This window comes from Notolepis coatsorum, assembly GCF_963971535.1.
Source record: "Notolepis coatsorum genome assembly, chromosome: 14".
Lineage (NCBI taxonomy): Eukaryota > Metazoa > Chordata > Actinopteri > Aulopiformes > Paralepididae > Notolepis > Notolepis coatsorum.
This window is the reverse complement of record NC_140178.1, coordinates 67,586,265-67,608,372: the sequence shown is the minus strand read 5'-3', so window position 1 is coordinate 67,608,372 and position 22,108 is coordinate 67,586,265. Positions and strand designations below refer to the sequence as shown.

General features: G+C 42.4%; 1 protein-coding gene across 2 annotated transcripts in view; it reads right to left on the bottom strand.

Moving 5' to 3' along the window:
- The window catches only part of crebbpb (CREB binding lysine acetyltransferase b), a 202,247-nt gene that overhangs the window by 33,201 nt on the left and 146,938 nt on the right, over nucleotides 1-22,108 (bottom strand). For both annotated transcript variants that reach the window (XM_084329454.1, XM_084329455.1), the window contains exons 6-10: nucleotides 12,670-12,903; nucleotides 12,152-12,239; nucleotides 9,190-9,327; nucleotides 5,652-5,769; nucleotides 1,019-1,196 (exon numbers count right to left, since the gene is read on the bottom strand). In XM_084329454.1, the coding sequence (XP_084185580.1) occupies nucleotides 1,019-1,196; nucleotides 5,652-5,769; nucleotides 9,190-9,327; nucleotides 12,152-12,239; nucleotides 12,670-12,903 (756 nt within the window). The remainder of the gene's footprint in view (nucleotides 1-1,018; nucleotides 1,197-5,651; nucleotides 5,770-9,189; nucleotides 9,328-12,151; nucleotides 12,240-12,669; nucleotides 12,904-22,108) is intronic.

Sequence of the window (22,108 nt, the reverse complement as noted above, 5' to 3'; positions counted from 1 at the left end):
GTGTATAGTTAGAGACCATTGACCGGAGGTAGGCAGGAGCGGTTCCCTTTGCTGCACGGTATGCCAGGTCGAGGGCCTTGAAGTGGATTTGTGCGGCAATGGGGAGCCAGTGCAGGTCCCTAAGAAGTGGGGTGACATGGGCTGACTTCGGTATGTTTGAGATCAGGCGGGCCGCTGCGTTCTGAATGAGTTGAAGAGGCTTGGTGGCAGTGGCCGGAAGGCCAGCGAGCAGTGCGTTGCAGTAGTCGAGGCGGGAGATGACTGTTGATTGGACGAGTTGGGTGGCTTCTTTTGTCAGGAAGGGGCGGATCCTTCCGACGTTGCTCAGGAGGAATCTGCAGGTTCTGGTTGTCGCTGCGATGTGAGCAGAGAAGTTCAACTGGTCATCGAGGACAACACCAAGGTTCTTGGCAGTCGGGGACGCGGTCACAGCTGCACTACCTGGCTAACTGGCACTACATGGCTAACTGGCACTACCTGGCTAACTGGCAATTGTTTCTATATAAAGCCATAATTGGAGATAGTCAAAACTACATTACCTCATTGTTGCAATAGACCTCTGCACCATATAGTACACAAACAAATTACTTAAAATACCTAGAGTTTGCACTGAACTTGGTAGATCTACCTTTTGGCTTCTGTGCTCCTGAATTGTAGAACGCCCTACAGGGCACATTCGATTTAGAGCACAAACTGTAATTGTTTTAAGATCGAGTGTGTAATATTTTAAAGGAATCAATTTTTCGATTATATTTCCTGTACCATTACTTAAACTCGTTTTCTCTTTCTTGTACTTGTATATGAATTGATGATTACTATGTGATACTCGACGACACTGTAAATGAGGGTTGTCCCTCAGTGTAAATCTTCAAGTAGAAATAAAGAATGAATGAATGAAAGCGCCGTTCCTAAGGAACAATTAGGAGTATGGTACAGAGACACTGATGTTCAAAAGCCTCGTTCATCTGTCCACTCCAGCCATCTAGGAGCAGAGCAGGGAAGGGTAGCAGCTACTCACTGGGTGGTCGGACAGCCTGGCCAGGGCCCATGGGGTTGGGCTGGCCCATGCCAGGCTGCTGGGGCCCCACCGCTCCCCCCACCATGCCAGGCTGTCTCTGGAGCCGCGAGCGTCTCTTCTCCTCCAGCTCCTTCTGGATCTTATAGATCTTTTCAGCAAGGAAGTGGTAGTACTCATCCTGGACGGACAAAGCAAAACATGATGGGGTTTTAAGTTTATTATAAGAGTTTAAAATGCATGTGACCCAAAGGTTAGAGCAAATAATAGAACAACAATAAGAACCAAGGGGACATGAATAAAGACTACATAGTCTTCAGAGGATAATAATGACATGAATAAAAGTTAAAGTGTGTCTGTGAGTTAAAAAGGTAAAGATGAGAATATTGGTAGATTTTTCTATTTCAATTTCAGTGTTGGACACAATTGTAAGCATATAAGTCATGTTCCCATTCTAATGGCTGGATACGGAAGGCTTGTGCTGCGTCCCATTCCTCCCCTTGGCCCTACCCCTCGAGTCACCCTTCAGAGCGGAGCCACAAGGGGTGAATTGCACTACGAAATGGGACAGCACTAGCACTCAGTTGCAGACAGCGTAATGACGCAACTCACTCACACGCCGACTGTTTACATTACTTACAGGCAGCTTACATCAGAAGGACCATGAAGTTTGCTCTGCATACCATGTAAATTATAACGAATGTCTTCAGTGTTTATGCTTGTATATAAAAAGGTTTTTGGTATCAAACTTGACATTTTGTGTTGTTATTTTGTAGCACAAGTTTAATCAAATGTTAGTCAGGTTCTTTATATTCATACATTACAGACGTCAGTCAAATAGAAAATTAATGGGTGAGACTATAATAAAGCATAATACAGTAGTACTACATGGTATTGCATGGTACTACATGGCAGTATAGCGTACTACATGATACAACAGAATATGACCATGGTAGTAGGGCTGGGCGATATGACGATATTATATAAATATCGGGTACAGTTCATTAACGATACACTTTTTAAACGTATCGTGGATATCGTGATGTTTTGCCCTCGCGTTGGAGGCCGCCGCGGCTGAGATGAGACTTACAAGCGCAGTGCTAAATGCTTTCCTCTCCCTCTCGCAGAAAAAAAAGTCAGTCACACACACACTTGCCCAAATTACGTCATCTACACGCACATACACGCACGCAAGCACACAAACCTAGCCAGAGAGGCGGTGGTTCAGTGCTAGGGATGCCCCCCAAAACCCAGGAGTATTGATAAGCTCCGACGTTAACAGTACTGCTATCGGTAAATTAGTCTATGAGCGGATTAGCTACGGAGCTAACATAGTGTACCATCCATCTGCGACGCAAGAGTGGACACGGAGTAATGTTAATGTTATGTCGAGTTCATACTACACTACACGTATGAACTCGACATAACGTTAACGTTACTCCGTTTCCATGAAGTGTTTAATTAGCCATGAAGTGTTTAATTAGCAGCAATCTGTTCTGTTGTTGAACATTTAACGTTAAGTTAACTTAGGTATCCGACGCACTTCCGGCGAGGACAGGAAGCCGTCATGAAACCGTTGGTCATATTGTAGTCTTTTTTTTTTTATCCACTTTTTCTCCCATTTCTATATTTTCTCCCATCCCAATTTCGTATCATCCAATTCAACCCTCCCCTGTCACGAACGCTGTTTCTTGCCTCCCACAAGCCGGCTGCAATGTGGACTAAGTCATACATAGCACGAGTCCCCTCCGATACTCGAGGTAACAGCCGTCGCATCTTTTCACCTGCGCGGCTCGATCTTTCAACGTCGGGGGTCTGGGCTTTGGAGGGGCCCCGCCCCCGTCGCTTCTTGATTCTACTGCGCAGGCGCACCAACCGACCTGTAGGAGTCGCTGTCCACAACGCCCGATCCCCACCCTTCAGTTTCCCTCCCCGTAATACGGCCAATGTGTATTACTGTGGACGACCAGCTAAACTGAAAGCAATGTGGAGAGCGGGGCTCGAACAGGAGGCATCCTGTTCGAGCCTAGTCTCCAACATTCGTTGCGAGCGCCTTGCCCACTGCGCCACGTAGCCGCCCTGTATGTCATAAATGTTATAATGAATTGAAAATGGGGGACCCTGATGTAAACAAGATGAAAGTCTTTCTCTGGTCTGCATCCCCTTAACAATTGTGTGTATTGAGCCGTACTGTATTGTACCCATTCTGCAATCTGTTAACACTTTGGTTGCCTTGGGTTAAATTAATGATATACCATAGATTGCCAGCGCTATTTGTCTATGGAGAAAGTCCCCTTCTTTGCATGGCTATAACTTTTTAAATTCTATTGCTACATTGCCATTATTAGGGCCCATTCAAAGTCCTATATGTATTGTTCATTGTGTAGCAACGTTAAACTTTTTCATTCACATATTCATAGTAAAGTATGGTCTAATGCAGGGGTAGGCAACCCTAGGCACGCGTGCCTGCATAGGCACGCGGGGGCATTTGCATAGGCACAGGGGGCAGTATTATTATTTTTTTTTTTTTTGCTTTGAAATATTATAGTGAACTATTTTGCACTGTTGTCGCATTTATCTTGTTGAAATCCTCCCACAGGTTCTTTTTACTTCCACATATTTAATTGAGACCCTTTATTTGTTTATTATTTCAATTTAGCTGGAAATACATTGCTACATCATTCAGTAACATTTGCAGAGCCTTATAACAAAAACATTATTACGGTCACCATTGTGACCAGTGGGATTAATCAACAAATTGTATTATTTATTTTTCTATTTCATTGAACATTGCACATGTTAAAAGCCATTTTTTTACTCAAAATGTGAGTATTACCAAGTCAACTTGTGTTCTTAAAACAATGACAATAAACATAGTTTTATTAGGTTGAAATAATGTGGTTGTGTACTTATTTTTCTGTTAACGTATTATGGATTGAAAACTGAAAACCTTAATGCACAGTAACTGAACTCAATATTTTTAAGTTCTGGTAACTAATAATTTCTTTTTTTACAGTGTAGTCTTGCGATCAATCAAAACTTATTTACACGATATACCTCACATTCACCCTCCATTCACATCCTGGTGTTCTCCTGGTGTTCTCCATTAGGCTTGTAGGTGGAGCTATGACAGCACACGTACAGTACACACACCGATGGTGTGTGATGTGTCCAAAAATGAATGGGCAAATGTGAGTGAAATGGTCGCACTGTATGCAGCTGTTTGTCTGCATTGCATTCATTAAAAAGACCTGATTATGAAGAAAAAAAATACGATGCATGGAATATTGTTGAGGCACACTAGTTACAACTATATTTCAAACAGGCACTCCATGTCAAAAAGGTTGCTGACCCCTGGTCTAATGTATAAGTATGTTTTCATCTCTTTCTGCAGCTTTCTCCAGAACGTGATATATAGCCCCAAATGCATTATATTGATGATGAAATACAGTTTGATGGCAATCAGCGCGATATAAAAAATTCCAACTAGACGTACTTCTAGAAGTTACTACACGTCATCTGATGTTGACCGGATGGGCGAGGGGGCGTTTATAATTCCGTGGGCAGCGTTATACCAATCATCTAATGTGGGTCAAATGTTGATAAAAGCAGTTAGTATCGAAGATGGTAACATTACACGCTGAAACTCACCCCAGTCTCCGCGCGCCGTTGGGCGATCATCGTCGAGTAGAAATTTTATCATTATGGGATATATTTTTACCCGGTCCATCTCCAGCTTGTATAATGGTATATACGTCCAAATCATGTTGTTTATCGAGTTATTGGCAATCGATCGCTATGTAGTGTGACGAGCTAGAGTGCCGGAAGCTATACCGAGTGCCCGGAAGTATTACGGCCGACCAGCAAAACCTCTACTGCGCTTCCTGTTAAGCGGTTGCGCCAATCGGCCACCAGATGGCGCTCCTGAACCGCCAGAGAGCTCAGTGGGTCCTCCTGGTGGATCTCAGGCCAGCGGAGGGGAAATATGAATCCGATTCCAGATTTTTGAAATATTGATATAAGGACGCTGTACAGCGTCCCCCGGCAACTTTAGCATGGCCAGCAATGACGCTGTAAAGCGTTTTTAGGCAGTCAAAGTGTTAATAAAATGTCCAATCAATCAATCCCATAGGCGAAGCGAGACACTTCACCAGTAATCATATAACTAGGGTTATAGGATAACCACCGGTTAATTAGTGATTTTTTTATTGGACAAACCAATTACATAATCCAACATATGTGTAAAAAACTAACATATTCCAGTTGATTTGTCTAAATTACTGGTACCGCTCCGTCCATTTTTGTTTTCTTTAGATTTGCGAAAAGGTTTGCAGTGCATTCTGGGAAATACCATCTCTCCCTTGAAATCGAGCCTGCATCTTGGCAGACTCCGTTTGTAGGGCTGAAACGTCACTACCCCTTGATCCAAAGTGAAATGGGACACCCCTACACTTCGCGGGAACGGGCTTAACGGAACCGTAGGGCCAAGGGGTAGGGCCAAGGGGAGAATTGGGCCGCAGCATTGGTGTTACCCTGCTGTTAGCCGACTCGTACATGTCCCCCTCCACCTTGCGTGTAAGTTACCCTGCTGTTGGCCGACTCGTACATGTCCCCCTCCACCTTGCGTGTAAGTTACCCTGCTGTTAGCCGACTCGTACATGTCCCCCTCCACCTTGCGTGCGTACGCCACCAGGTTCTCCATGCGGCGGTCCTTCAGTGCTGCAGGGTCCGGAGTGGGGAATATGGCTTGTACTCTAGAGCAGGAAGAGGAGATGGCTGAAATCAAAAGACAACTTAACCTCTTAAGACTTAGGGCTGCACGATTTTGGGAAAATATCGAATTGCAATTTTTCTGACAGATTAAATTTGCGACTTTTTTTTTTACCAGCCAACTTGCAATTTTTCTTTTTACCTGGGAATCGATATAGGTACCCAACAGTACCTTTTTTCTGTACTTTACTCTCTCTGAAGTCTAAACGTCACAACACGCAACCTAAAACCCCTCCCTACCTCTCTCTCCCACTGTTCCTACAAACATTTTAAATGTTTATTATCATCAACTATCCAGTTTGTTTTTATAGTGTAACCTTTTGCTACTTAATTAACCTGTTAAACCCTAGCCCTATTTTCAGAAAATCCGTAAATTGTGATGAAACAGAGAATATAAATTATGATTTTTCTTTGCATCTTTGACAGCGAATAACACCATGCTAAAAATGACCAGACATGAAAAACTGCCACTGAGCTCGTTCAGCACCTTCTTGAGATTATGTGTACAAAAAAAGCAAATGAATAAAGGGAAGATGATTAAACAATGTTTTGTAGATACAGTACTGAATTCTGCCATCCGGACACATGCAATTTGAAATATTATTATAGAATATAGAATACCAGGCCTATAAATTACCTTATTATAGCCAACATCTATGGATCGGACCAAAAAATTGCAGAGTTCAATTTGGATTTAGTATCTCCAGGCGTGCAGGAAGAACCGTGAATGAAATCTACTGTAAATGGTAAATGGATGCTTTTTTATATAGCACATTTATCCAAAGCGCTTTACAATTTGTTACTCACATTTTACCCATTCACTCACACATCGACGGCGGAGGCAACCATGCAATGTGCCAACCTGCTCATCGGGAGAAATTAGGGGTTAAGAATCTTGCTCAAGGACACATCGACACACTGCCCGGGAGGAGCGGGAATCGAACCGGGAACCTCCGGTCTGTCGCCCCACTGTATGTACAGTTCCATTCTAATAATGGATATGGCTCCGCCATTTTGAATCAGTTTGCAACGCGGATTGTTGCTAAATGTTCACAGAAGGTAGACACACTAACTGCGCTCCAATCTATGCCAATAACGTTCAGTTTTGTGGTAGAGAATCCTGAGAAATAAAATAAAAAATCATTTTTCAAAGTAATTTGCTTGCAGGAAGCTAGAATCGGCTAGGTACTGTAGCTTTTCGAAATGTCAACGCTCATTGAGAGCTCTGGATGCCCTCTTCTGCACCTGGAGGGGTCGCGAGCAGCCGCATGGGGGTCACAAGATGATTTCCAGAATGTATTGATTTCATAAAATTTTTATAAAAATAACACTTTTTTGATGTATGCACCTGAACAGGCCAGACCAGTGTTTCTAGTTGCAGTGGCGCGATAGTTAGATAACCTAGGTGGGGAACAACCAGGAGATCACTGCAACAGAGGGTAACGCAGTCTAAACTCACAAGTTTGAGAACTATCTCTCTCTCTCCCATCACACACACTGGCATTTAAAGGGTTAGAATTATAAAATGAATTTAATATGTGTGGTGGTTATGATCAGGGCTGAAGTTGAATAAAAGATTTATGAAAGAAGTGGTAAATAATTTCAACATATAATATTTTTATGGCGTTTTTGAAGAGGACAATTTAGTATTTTTTCTTTCATTACAGAAAAATAAAGAAAATCCATCAAAATCAGTGTTGTGACATATGCTAGCCGTTTTTTTAACAATAATTTGTGATGCCATCACAAACGGGCATTTAAAGGAAACAAATAAAAAAAATGCCTGCACCAGAATGCAGGAAATTAAGTCTTTGTAACAAAAATGTTCCCAGACACCCCGCTTAAAAGGTGGCCTGACTGAGGCTATAACTTAAAAAAAAAAAAAAAAAAAAAAATTTATACTAGTGGGGGGGCTCTCTGACACCGTTATTTCGGGGGTCGCGGCCTGAAAACGTTGGGAACCCCTGCAGTAGAGGGATGGAGGGAGGGAGACGGGCTCATGATTCTTTTTTATCATAATTTTAACATGCACCGGGTCGTATAAGACCCTGCCTCGGTTCTCGAGTTACATGTCAGGCGAGCAACTTTTTACACGCGCGCGTCAGATGACCACTCCGGACTCCCTAACACTTTTGGCACACGGTTTACCCGGATCTCTCCCAAAGACCCATTTCTGAACAGATTTTTATAAAATTTGGACCTGTACTACATAAGACTTCAGGCTATGAATCCGCGGTGTTCTCCAGCTTATACCTATTTCGTTCATATTTATTGGGGGGGATATTGCAACCATTACAGAAACATTTTAGTACGGGCGGCTAAGTGGCGCAGTGGGCAAGGCGCTCGCCACTAACTCTCTAGCTCTCTGCGTTGCTTCCGGCTTGGCTGGTCGTTCATACTAATACAATTGGCAGTATTAGGGGGTGGGAAAGCCAGTGGGTGGGGATCGGACGTTGTGGACAGCGACTCCTACAGCTCGGTTGGTGCACCTGTACAGCAGAATCAGGAAGTATCGGGGGCAGCGTGAGCCTCCCACGCGTTACTCCTCGCCGCTGAGAGATTGCGCTGTACAGGTGAAAAGATGAGACAGCTGCCTCCTCGTGTACCGGAAGGGACACGTGACGCACGGCTTGGTCCACATTGCAGCCGACCAGTGGGAGGCATGGTCTAACAACGTTCGAGACAGGGGAGGGGAGAATTGGACAATACGAAATTGGGATGGGAGAAAAAAATTTGAAAATGGGGAGAAAAAGTAGATAAAAAAAATTAAAAAAATGTGAGTACACATTTGGGGCGACAGTGGCTCGGGAGGTAGAGCAGTCGTCTGGCAATCCGGAGGTTACCGGTTCGATTCCCGCTCCTCCCGGGCAGCGTGTCGATGTGTCCTTGAGCAAGACACTTAACCCTTAATTGCTCCCAATGAGCAGGTTGGCACCTTGCATGGTTGCCTCCGCCGTCGGTGTGTGAATGTGTGAGTGAATGTGTGAGTGAATGGGTCAAATGTGAGGAACAAATTGTAAAGCGCTTTGGATAAAAGCGCTATATAAAAAAGCAGCCATTTACAAGTTCAAGTTCAACTCAAGTTCAGACCTCTGTTACTCTATTTCATTAGCACTAAAAGTGATTTTCCTTTTTTGCATTAGTAACTTCAGAATGTTATCTTTCAAAAGAGACCAGGCTCATGTATGTGCTATAAGTATAAAGTATAAAGATAAGCTTTGCAAAAAAAGTATGCAGTGCTCAAGTAAAAAAGATTGGCACTTTTCTGGGTGCCTGTTAATAGGTTAACGACTATTGGAATATCTATGCCCATCCCTACTAGTACTATTGATTTCTTACTATTGATTAGTGGAACATGAAGTCCTTCCTCATGTGTCAGTACGTTATATGGTCCCTGCACTTACAGTTTGTGAACCAGGTGGGTGCGCAGGTCCTGAGTGACGTGCTCGTGCCAAGCCTTCCTAACCCCCGAGGCGGAGAGAGGGCTGGCGGCGGGCAGGTTGCCCATGCCCCCTGCCACTGACCCATCAGCCATCAGCTGACTGGAGGGGCGAGAAAGCAGGAGATTGTGTTATGGATACACTGTTATTATACACTGTAGTAGAGGTTTAATAAACGCAGCTAGTCATTCATTTCACAGCAGCAGCCACGACTGAAACAGTATGATATATGGGAGGGAGAAAACATCATTGATATAAAATGCCTGTATCTATATCCTCCAACCTTTTTTTCTTTTACCCCTAAATTCTGATAGGGCTATGACTTATGTTTTCTAATGCTGATTAATAACATAAACGTCATTATTTTGCCATAATAATTATTGATAAATATTAAACACCAAATAAAGTTGTCAGGTTGAGAACCCATAGATGTATGCATATTGTCCTGGTTTAGTCCTGCTTACTGGGCATACATGGTACTGGTGCATGTGTGGTACTGGTGGTAATGGTGCATGCATGGTACTGTTGTGGTACTGGTGCATGTGTGGTACTGGTGTGGTACTGGTGTGGTACTGGTGCATGTGTGGTACTGGTGTGGTAATGGTGCATGTGTGGTACTGGTGTGGTAATGGTGCATGTGTGGTACTGGTGTGGTAATGGTGCATGCGTGGTACTGGTGTGGTACTGGTGCATGTGTGGTACTGGTGGTACTGGTGCATGCATGGTACTGGTGTGGTACTGGTGTGGTAATGGTGCATGCGTGGTACTGGTGTGGTACTGGTGTGGTACTGGTGCATGCATGGTACTGGTGTGGTACTGGTGTGGTAATGGTGCATGCATGGTACTGGTGTGGTAATGGTGCATGCATGGTACTGGTGTGGTAATGGTGCATGCATGGTACTGGTGTGGTACTGGTGTGGTACTGGTGTGGTAATGGTGCATGCGTGGTACTGGTGTGGTACTGGTGTGGTACTGGTGCATGCGTGGTACTGGTGTGGTACTGGTGTGGTACTGGTGTGGTACTGGTGTGGTACTGGTGCGGTAATGGTGCATGCGTGGTACTGGTGTGGTAATGGTGCATGCATGGTACTGGTGTGGTACTGGTGCATGCGTGGTACTGGTGGTAATGGTGCATGCATGGTACTGGTGTGGTACTGGTGCATGCGTGGTACTGGTGGTAATGGTGCATGCGTGGTACTGGTGCATGTGTGGTACTGGTGTGGTACTGGTGCATGCATGGTACTGGTGGTAATGGTGCATGCGTGGTACTGGTGCATGTGTGGTACTGGTGTGGTACTGGTGCATGCATGGTACTGGTGTGGTAATGGTGCATGCGTGGTACTGGTGGTAATGGTGCATGCGTGGTAATGGTGTGGTACTGGTGCATGCGTGGTACTGGTGCATGCGTGGTACTGGTGTGGTAATGGTGCATGTGTGGTACTGGTGCATGTGTGGTACTGGTGCATGTGTGGTACTGGTGCATGCATGGTACTGGTGGTACTGGTGGTACTGGTGCATGTGTGGTACTGGTGTGGTACTGGTGCATGTGTGGTACTGGTGCATGTGTGGTACTGGTGTGGTACTGGTGCATGTGTGGTACTGGTGCATGTGTGGTACTGGTGCATGTGTGGTACTGGTGCATGTGTGGTACTGGTGCACAGGGAACAAAATTAACTTTTTGGTTTACCAGCCAAGGTGGTAAACAGATTTTTTTTACCAGACAAAAATTTGAAATAGCTTTTTAGTATATCGCCATGTGTTATTATTATTACTATATACAGGGCTCTACGCTAACTTTTTCCCAGGGAGCACATGTGCTCCTAAATAAAATAAAAATTAGGAGCACACAAAGAAATGTAGGAGCACAGTGAACATTTTTCAAGTAACAGTTTATTAACAAACTATTTATTACATGCATATTATACTGTGCGTGCATGTGCATACTAAGGGTCAACATCTGTGCAATAGGACATATCACCAAAATCACACATTGGCCCATGCCTACTAGACACAGGATATCGGTTGTCAAGCTGCTTGTACTGTTGTCACAATACCAACATTTTGACTTTGACTTTGATACAGATAGGAAAGGTAATGGAATATATTATTAGATGACAGAACATGGAAAATTCTTTATACAATTATTTAATTCATTATAATTTAAACGCTATTGAATAATAGTTAATCAATAGTAATTAATACAATTATTCTGTTACAGCTACTGAGCTATATACTATAGATACTGTCAATCAATATCTTCCTTTTGAATTAAATAGGTTCAGGAGAGATGTGGAGAGAGAGTGAGACACACGCACACACACACACAGTTAGACGGAGAGAGACAGAGATTCTCAGCCCCTCCTTCCCTAACTATGCCTCTGAGCGTCCCCAGTGATTAGCGTTAGCAGGTTAGCTTAGTTGGAGTACTCAGTTAGCAGATAACATTAGTCGTTTTTTTTTTTTTTTTTAGCGCGACGTGGGTATACAGGACTGGCGAGGATGCAAAGCATGTTGGAACCGCTGCTCGCGGAGTTGGTAGAAGCAGACTCGAGATCAGTTGTTACAGAGCTGATCCACGCTGCTCCGTGTCTATTATGAAATTACAATTGCGCAGTTGTTGACATGGCCACTACGCAAGACGATTTTTCCGGTTTGCAAAAATCTATTTTTAAATGAATGAAATGCTCGCACTGTATAGCCCTGATATAATACTCTAATATGCTCATATGGCTCCCAATTATTTTACACGCCAGAGTGGCTGAGTAGCCTCTGTAATTTACCAGCCAAAGAGGAAATCTACACGCCATTGCCGTTTGGCGGGTGCTTATTTTGTTCCCTGTTGGTGCATGTGTGTTACTGGTGCATGTGTGGTACTGGTGCATGTGTGGTACTGGCACTGGTGCATGCCTAGGTTGAATGGACTCACTTGTTGAGGGTGGAAGGTAGTGAATCAGAGTGCATGCCAGCCTGGTCTGACGAGGGGATGCCCATCCCTCCTGCCATCTGGTTGGAGCCTGAGAGACACACATCAAGCCACAGGGTCAGACACGTACAAAAAACGTGTTCAGAAGCAGAGATGCAGTAGTGGATGGGAAGTGAAAGAAATAGCAGCAGCAATTTCTCTCAAATGTTCATGTGTGTATCAGGCCACAAACCTCCTTGTGGAGAGTCTGCTAATCAAAATTAATATGGATTTAGCCATCTTTAGCTATTTAGTTAGTTTAGTTATTTAGAGTTAAAAGACGAGGCTTAGCTATGACATTTATCAATAGGTCAATAGATTTTTCAATCACCACAATTGTTGTGAAGAGAATTTGTCATAATCTGATCAATTACAAAAGGTAATTTCAATACAGCGTGTGACATTTTCAATAAAAGTGTAATTTTACGGAAAGATGCATTCCGTTACACAGCGGTCAAACGCTGCAATTGTGTCGCCTCTACCTAGTGTGTTGATGTTGCGGAGTTGCTGGTGTGAGGTCCCCTGGGTGTTCTGTTGACCGGGGCCCTGAGCTGGCGACTGGTTCCCGTAGGGCAGGCCCAAGGCAGCATAGGCCCTCTGCATGGAGCTGGGATCGATGTGCGTGGCAGCGCTGTTGATAGCTGGGGCACTGGGCTGGCCTGGCCCCACCGTGTTGATGGCATTCTGCAGACTGGCCCCAGGGGAACTCAGCATTGCTGCAAAAACACAGGACAGTTAGACAAAGTTAGTCATTATTATTATTATCCTTTGTTGATTTGTTTCTCCATCGAGGACCACATTGGAAACAAGTGTCCCCTTCACTTTTATTAGTCATCTTCTGGGTACAGAATGATATGTATTATATATATTTATACCATGGCCTGGGTGAATACTCTTTACTGATTGGCCGGCAGGTGTGCGTTAAAACAGTTTAATGCACATGTAATTCGACTCAAGATTAGTCACAGTTCTAAATGAATCCGCTACACAACCTTCACTTCGTAACCTTCACTTCATAACCCCATGACTTATCATGGCACACGCCATCCAACCCCAACTGTCCCAAGCAAGTTTAGCTCAAATCTCCATGTTTTCATTCGCTTACACAGACATTGCAAAATGAAATTAAAGGACTTTCAAGTACCTTTCCAAGCACTATATTTCATTTTTAAAAGGGCATTTAAAAGGATCCAATTCACTTTTAGCTGTTTTTTTATTAAAAGATTATCTGATCCAATATTTATGGCTTAAAAACGAGCGGTTGCCACTCAGTTAACATCCCACCTTGAATCTAATAACCTCTACGAACCCTTCCAATTTGGGATTCGCACCAAACAGCACAGAAACTGCTCTATTAAAGATCACCAATGACATTCTGCTATCTGCTGACTCTGGTTTCCTCTCCATCCTCATCCTCCTTGACCTCAGCGTCGTCTTCCGACACCATCACCACTCCATCCTCATATCTCGCCTCCAGTCCCCCACGGTGTCCCCTAGGGTACAGTACTTGGTCCCCTACTGTTTATCCCACTTGGACAGATCCTCCGCAAACATGGCCTCCGATTGCACTGCTATGCTGATGACACACAGCTCTACCTTTCCACCAAGACCATCACTGACCGTCACTCCACCATCATCACCTGCCTTTCTGACAAAGAGCTGGATACACACTATAGCACTCAACACTTTGATGAACATTGTTACTCAGCTGATAGAGTTGTGCCCTTACTGATGGCTTGTCGTACAGAACTTGTAAGTCGCTTTGGATAAAAGCGTCAGCTAAATGACTAAATGTAAATGTAAAATTTCTTTTTTTAACTCAAATGTGACAAATCTGAACTAATCATCATTGGCCCAAATTCACTGACCCGCCACACCCAGGATTTTTCAGTCAACACTGGTGCATAGTTTGCAAAGGCTGCACCCCCGATTTTCCTTAGACTGTGGCTTGGAACCTTCAATAGACCAGTAGTATATGGTCGCAATGTTCTAGGAGGCACATAGTTGAGAGGATTTGCAATGTAGCTTGGTCCTGTTCCATTTAGTGCTTTGTATATAAGGAGGAGGACCTTGAAATCAATTCTAAATGTTACCGGAAGCCAGTGTAGGTTAGCTAATACTGGACTGATGTGGTCTCTCCTCTTGGTTCTAGTTAGTAGCCTAGCTGCCGAGTTTTGAATGAGTTAGTCATTCTGTGTTTTTTTTGGGGGGCCAGTGAGGAGTGCATTACAGTAGTCAAGTCGGCTTGAGATAAAGGCATGGATCAGTTTTTCAGCGTCTTTTTGATTTATAAACGGCCGTACCTTAGCTATGTTTCTAAGGTGGGAAAATTATGTTTTTGTCACCTTGTTGATGTGTGATTTAAAGCTTAGGTCTGAGTCTATTATAACACCAAGACTTGTAACTTCGGGTTTGATCCAAGGAGTAAGTTGCCCCATATTGCTCTGTAACATTTCTCTTTTTGTTATAGGACTGACTAGTAGGATTTCAGTTTTGCCCTCATTTAATTTTAGGAAGTTGTTCGTCATCCATTTGTTTATTGCTAAGAGACGGGAGGAAATGGAGTTTATAGCTGTGTGATCATTTGGTTCAGCGGAGATGTACAATTGTGTGTCATCTGCGTAACTATGGAAACATAGTTGGAATCTTCTTTTTGGGATACCTCCTAGTAAAGGTAAGGACTATATGGTAGGGGTGGACGGTATGGTCTAAAATTTATATCACTGTATAATTTGAAGCATAGACGGTAACGGTATATATCACGGTATCAGTGTTTCCGTTAGAATAATTTTTTTTGCCTGATAGGCAGGCTATATAAAGAATGACATCCTCAAGGCATGTAGATTTATAATATTTTAACTTAAAACTAGGCTACTTTTGCGTATAAAGTCATTATATTCCAAATAAAATAAGTCCCGAGTCCGTGCTGCTCCCATTGCAAACAGCCTGGCTTGGATGCTGGATTTTGCTAGAAGCATATGTAGCTGCAGAGCCGCAGAGCCAGCGGCGCTTTCAGGTCTGGTCACAGCTTTCAGCCGTTGGGTGGGGGGGCGCTGTTGAGCGGACCTGACCTGAAAGCGCCGCTGGCTCTGCAGCTGCATGCTATTCGCAAATCCACTGCTGCCGCCGTCCTCCCGGCTGCGTGTTGCTTTTTAACGTCCCGGCTCCCGCTGCAGCCGTCGTTATCATAACACTACACGCATATCATAATGTTTACAGCAAACTGTAGTTGATCACTAGGTATGTTTTATTAACGTAGAATAATTCATATAAGAAAAACGATAGGGACATCTCTTACCTTTCTCCACTGGTTAAAAATGCCAGGAACTGAAATTGAAACTTGCTGTGCGCCGCGGTGATATGTGTTTATTATGAAATGACAATTGCGTGTTGACACGCCCACTGCGCGAAGCCTCCTAAATAACTTTTTCCAGTTTGCACATATCTATTATCTATGACTAATTCTATCTATTTTTAGGGGCAAATGCGATTGAAATAGTCGCGCTGTGGTTACATGACGTCATTGCTATTTTAGAGCTACTCTACCGGTTACACGGTATAGTCAAAATCCATACCGTAGAGCAAATTAATACCGTTTATACCGTATACCGTTTATACCGTCCACCCCTACTATATGGCATCAATTCCACCTTGATCCTACAATGATTTCATATCGATCCGGCCGATCAACGCATGTAGTATTCAAAACGAATGCAGTTACTGGTGATCAAAGCATCAAAAAACGACCCCATGCATACGTTCACGCATTATCCCGTGGTGAATATAAGTATAGTTTAGGCATAATCCGGGATAATTCCTGAAAAGCTGAGTTATAGGGCACTACGTGTATTCTACTATAAGCTATGGCGTTTCTTGCCTGGACACGCTACTATTTCCAAATCAAATGTATATAATAGGTATTATGTTTCATCATGAATGCATGAAAGGGGGGGGGGGTAGTTTTTTTATGCTTTGATGGCCAGTAACGGCATTCGTGTTGAACGCTACACACGCTGATCAGCTGGATCGATAAGAAAACATTGTTGGATCAAGCTGAAATTGATGTCAGATAGTCCTTACCTTTGATCAGGGTTATTCCAAAAAGAATATTCCAATTGTCTGATCGCGATTTCCAGTATTGGTGTCCATCTGGTCCCGGACATAATTTGGCACAACTTATGGATCGGGTGTGCCAGATGCGTTTCGAAGTGGTCGGATGAAGCGATTTACTCAGCTCCGTCTAAACTTAAGTGTAACAGGGTGAGATATAAGGTTTCAAAGGGTGGGCGACACTGCCATCTAGCAGGATGCGGCCGGTATTGCACTTTGGCGAACTCAGAATCCTTTCCTATGGCAACACCGAGGTCAGTGGATGAATAATGAATACAAATATTGAATAAAAGAAAAAACGACCAAAACCCGAGATATCTCGGGTCTGGCACCCAACGCATGGCGAGTTAACCCGGGATATCTCGGGTTTGGCCCAGAATGTGTTAAGAATCATACACATAAACAAACAAACAAATAAACACACGCACAGCTTATGTACAAAAGAAATAAACAGGGGAGGAGTAGGGGGGGGTGAAAGTATGTGTGTGCGTGCATGTGTATGCAAACAGATGCGTGTGTCTAGGTGCGAGTATGAAGATTAATGAGTGCTTGTATGTTGTGTGTGAGGGTGTATGCAAGTGTGAAACTGGGGTATCAGCAAGAGTAGGAGAGATCTACTAAGAGCGTGTTGAGTATATTATTGAAAGCAGTCAGTGAAGACCATTGACAACATGGTTTGATCCCCAAGCATTAGTATCCTGGAGAAAATTAGAAGAAAACATAGACTGAAGGACATAGCATACACTAAACTACCAATCAAGCATTGCGAACGGAAATTTGGCCCCATAATTACTCATGCGATCCGGATATGGCGTGAAACACAAAAAAAATATCCTAACCCACATAAATGGCACAATCATACTCCCTTATTCAATAACAATGCACTCTTGATTGAAAAACGACCTATAAGATTCCCTATATGGGAAAAGCAAGGCATACACTCATTAGGGGATGTTTTTAACAAACAGGGTTTCTGTAGTTATGAAGAAATACAGAAGAAATTTAATCTCACCAAGTCCACACATCTTTTTTACTTAGTTATTGTTATGTTTGAAGACTCAAGGTGTTCCATTAACGAAACCAATTGAACACCACAGATACCACAAATTCTTCTATGAAAGAGAGACATCAAGAGGTTTTGTTTCAGATTTTTATCATCAATTACTAACGTCCTCATATGAAACCCTCCACCTAGACTCCGTCTGGAGGAGGGATATACCAGACCTGGAAAGTGATTTTGATTGGCAAGAAGCCTGGGCAAATGTTCGACTCACATCAAGGAACCCGGACCATCAACAAATCAATCTTAACTATATTCACAGGACATACTTGACTCCTATAAGACTGAAAAAAATGGGTCTTATACAAGACTCCAAATGCTCTTTATGTACAAATGGGGACGAGGGGACATTTATGCACATGTACTGGGACTGCCCACCAGTTAAGATATTCTGGAAAGAGGTGACCCAGCAATTATCAAATCTCTTAACTTGGAATATACCTGTACACCCCTCTGTATTACTGCTGAATGATGTTTTTGAGTGTGCAGTACATCCACAGCTAAAGAGATTGGTTTTATCGGGTATCACAGTGGCTAAAAAGCTGATAGCATCACGATGGTTCCAACTAGTGCACTGCAACCTTGCCCAAGCCCGACGGGGCCCTACCCGACCCGACGGGTTCGGGCTGGGTAGGGCTTTGTTTTTAAATAAATAATTCGGGCTCGGCCGGGCCGGGCAGTGCCCTCTTTAAATTTTTATTTTTTTTATTGCGCTCGCTATACTCATATAACTAGGGTTATAGGATAACCTTAAGTTTCTGTTTCATTTTCGCGTAACGTAGTGCTGTCATCAGAGCGTGAAAGCCTGTGTCTGAGGAGTCAAGATGTATAGGTTAACAGATAAAATAGTCAAGGGAAAGTTGCATTTTTGGAAACATTTGGATGTCTCCCTCCGCAGCCTGCAGGGATAACTCGAGGGGAGCGCGCGGCTCAGGTGGATGATGATTAACAAATTAACCAGACCGAAGCGGCATAGGTTGAAGTTGGAATATAGCCAGTTGGCGAATGTTTTAATTTGTTCTTGGATGTTAACGTTGTTAACGTTGTTCAACGCCTTGCTGACATCAACACAGCGAAGTGGTGAGTTTGATTTTTATTATTTGCTGGTGTGTGGGGTGACGTCGCTGCTGCCCTGTTCTGTTGCGCTTTCATTATATAAATGTTGCTCTGCTCGAAATCTGATTTATGTTTTCTGTTTGTTTGTACAGTGACTGAGTAGGCTATTGTGTTGTGTGTGTGTGTGTGTGTCAAAGAAGATTCCATATAGCCTTCAAATTACGAGTTTTACGAGGCTGACTCGCGCTGGGAAATAGAATTTGCGAAAAAAGGCTATATAATGGTTGTTAGTCTTCAGCATGATATGTGTTATTTAGTTAGACCTATTGGACATTTTCGTTTTGTTTATTTATTAAGTTAATATATAAACAGTGTTTAGAATATTTAAAACAAAAAAATTAAAAAAATTTGGCTATATGTTATAATATATATATTAATGTTTCTTTCGTTTTCACTATCTGTTATTTAGGTAGACCTATTGAACATTTTCGTTTTTGTTTATTTATTAAGTTCATATAAAACAGTGTTTCGAATATTTAAAACAAATACAATTTTTTTTTTATATAATAAATTAAAAAAAAAATCTGGTTTTCAAGCGGGCTAGGGCCTAAAATATTATTTACAGTCGGGCTTATTTTCGGGCATTGCCTGAAGTTCACGGGCTCGGGCTGGGTAAGGGCTTCATTTCAAGGCCCTTGCAGACCACTAGTTCCAACCGGAAAAAATTTGCCGAAAGGTCTGGATTATTACATATCTCGATGTGATCTATCAAGAAATATCGACAGCAAGAATTTTGGGTCTCAATGAATCCAAAATGACAGTGGTTAGAAGTGGTGGAGAAAATAAAAGCTAGCATATAATGGTAATGTCTGGTTAGGAGCGAGGGAAAATGGATGGATTATCCAATGGGGGGTCCGGGAGGGGGGGGTACGAGCTGGAGCATGTGTGTAGGTTTTTAGATAACAGGTATTAAGGGTATATCCTATATATGACAATTAACTAAAATGTGATTTCATTGGATGTGCACTGTCAACTAATGCTTGTATATCTTATCGTGTGTTGTCATGTTTTTTTTTTTTTTTTTTTTAAACTTTGACCAGTCACCTGGTTCTTTTTAGTGTTTATCGCTTTTTCTTCGCATTCATACTTGGTCAAGTTCGACCGACAGAAGCAGGCTGAAAGGGTTCAGATGGGGGGAAAGACACTCTGGGAAAGGCACGGCTGCCGTCCGGGATTCGAACGCGCTCAGCCCCAGATCCGCGCGAGCGCGGTTGTCCACGGCGCTGAAATAGCACTCGCGGTACGTGGTGAGCTACTGGAGCTCCCTTGTCATGTTTGTTTATGTGTTTGTTTAAAAAATAATAAAAAAATAAAATACAAAAAAAAGAAAGCAGTCAGTGAAGTAAGAGCTGTAAGTTTAAGGGTGTCTTGAAAAGCGTTCCAGTCATAAGCTGCTGCAAAGTAGGGCTGGGCGATATGGCCAAAAATGATATCGCGATAACGATAATTAAAAAAAATCGATATATATTTTTTTTTAAACAACAGATGTATGTTTATTTTGCAGCAATTCTTTGTCGTTGCCGCCATCTTTAGTGTTACAGACCCTCACACTCCAGTTCTCAGGCTGCAGCTGGTTTGAAAGCGAAAGTAAACCGGCTTCTCTGCTGGCTGTGGCTCCAGGGGAGTTGAACAGTTCTGGCTCTGCTAGTTTCTTTTCTATCTTTTGGCGCTTTTTTGGTGGACAAACTACCGCACATGTGCACCGTGACTGGAGTCTAGCTCTGCTAGTACACATAGCCTACTGTGTACAGACTGTTTCAAACTGTATTTTAAATTAGAAAGCAAACAAAATAAGAGAAAAATAAATCTCAATTTGGTCAGTATTGTCATTTGGACAAGCAAAGCCATTACTTTAAGTTGCAGGCAAGAAAGACAAGTCTGTCCACTGTCTCTGGTTTTAAAACTGCCCTGTTGCAGGTCAAAAAAAATGTATACAAATTAGTGCGGTCAGGCGATTAAAAAAATTAATCTAATTAATTACAGGATTTGTAATTAATTAATCTAATTAATCGCATTTTAATCGCATTACCATTTTATGCCTCATATTCAATATTCTATAATCATATTTCAAATTGCATGTGTCCGGATGGCAGAATTCAGTACTGTATCTACAAAACCTTCCGTTTAATCATCTTCCATCTATTAATTTGCTTAGATTTTTCAGGTCTGGTCAATTTGAGCATGGTGTTATTCACAGTCAAAGATAATAAAAAATGTATTGATATTCTCATTTGGTTCATTACAATTTACTCAAAATAAAATGTTCATTCAATCAATCACCGCGCAGATTGATTGATTGAATGAAAATGTTATTAACAGATTGCAGAATGGGTACAATACAGTACGGCTCAATACACACAATTGTTAAGGGAATGCAGACCAGAGTAAGACTTTCGTCTTGTTTACATCAGGGTCCCCCATTTTCAATTCATAATGAATTGTAAGTAAGGGTGCAACTTGCACCGTGCAATCCATTCTTTGTGGATCTAGCCCACAGTATTTCTGACACTGGGAAATTGGGAATATACATTCCCTGAGATTCATAGATGTCCCTAGAATCAGATACCAAGAACATGCAAATGGACCATATTAAAAATAAATCTGTAAATGTGTATTCTACATGCTTATGGAATGAATGAGATACAAAAAAAATATTATTATAAAAAAAAAAAAAATGTAATTAATTTTGAGTTAATTTTCATAACGCGATTATTTGCTGTGTAATTAATTAATCTAATTAACGCGATAAACTGACAGCCCTAATACAAATATTTCGATATATATATATTTTTCCCGATATCGATTATTAAAATATATCGCGATAATTATCGTTATATCTCCCAGCCCTACTGCAAAGTGAAAGGAGTTTCAGCCTTTACATTTTTTTTGTTGATATTTGTTTTCCAAGCAGATATACGTTCAAAGACAGGGGAGGGTTGAATTGGATGATACGAAAATTGGGATGGGAGAAAAAATAGAAAATGGGAGAAAGTGGATAAAAAAAGAGAAAACAAAAATGTAAAAAATAATTCTCCATGTGGTAAATACACAGGTCACAACATGTTTAGAGGAAAGTTTGGGAACTGTTGGGAACTAGGCTACACTGGCACACCTACTTCCAGTGAATGACGCTAGGCTAACGGTGCGGCTGTTCCCTAAGCCTAATGCATGCACAGAGAAGAAAATGTATCTGCTTGTCTAACTCCAGGGTAGATGGCAAATAAGCTAATTTCCCAAAAAGTTGGCGTGTTCCTTTATTAACTCATTCAGGGCCAACCACGAGTATAGTCGGGTTTTAATCGTTATTTATTTTATTAGCGATATCCATTAATTTTCATCCATCCAACCTGGTGTTATCGTTGGGAATGGGTCTGAGCTCGCAAAAGGGCAAATACCGCCACCTATCGTCTCCCAGATGGTATTGCACATCATTGGATTGGATGGGACTGTGCATCAAGAAAATAAGTCCGGTCCAGGTTTTACTTCTCGGGCATGGATACTATTGCATTGAGTCCCCCCACTGGGAGCATCGTGGATCATTGTGTTTTGGACTATAACGTTGGATCAATGGACGCAATCGATATTTGGAATGGCGATCAGGAATTGGATTAATCTTTTTGCATGACATCAGATGT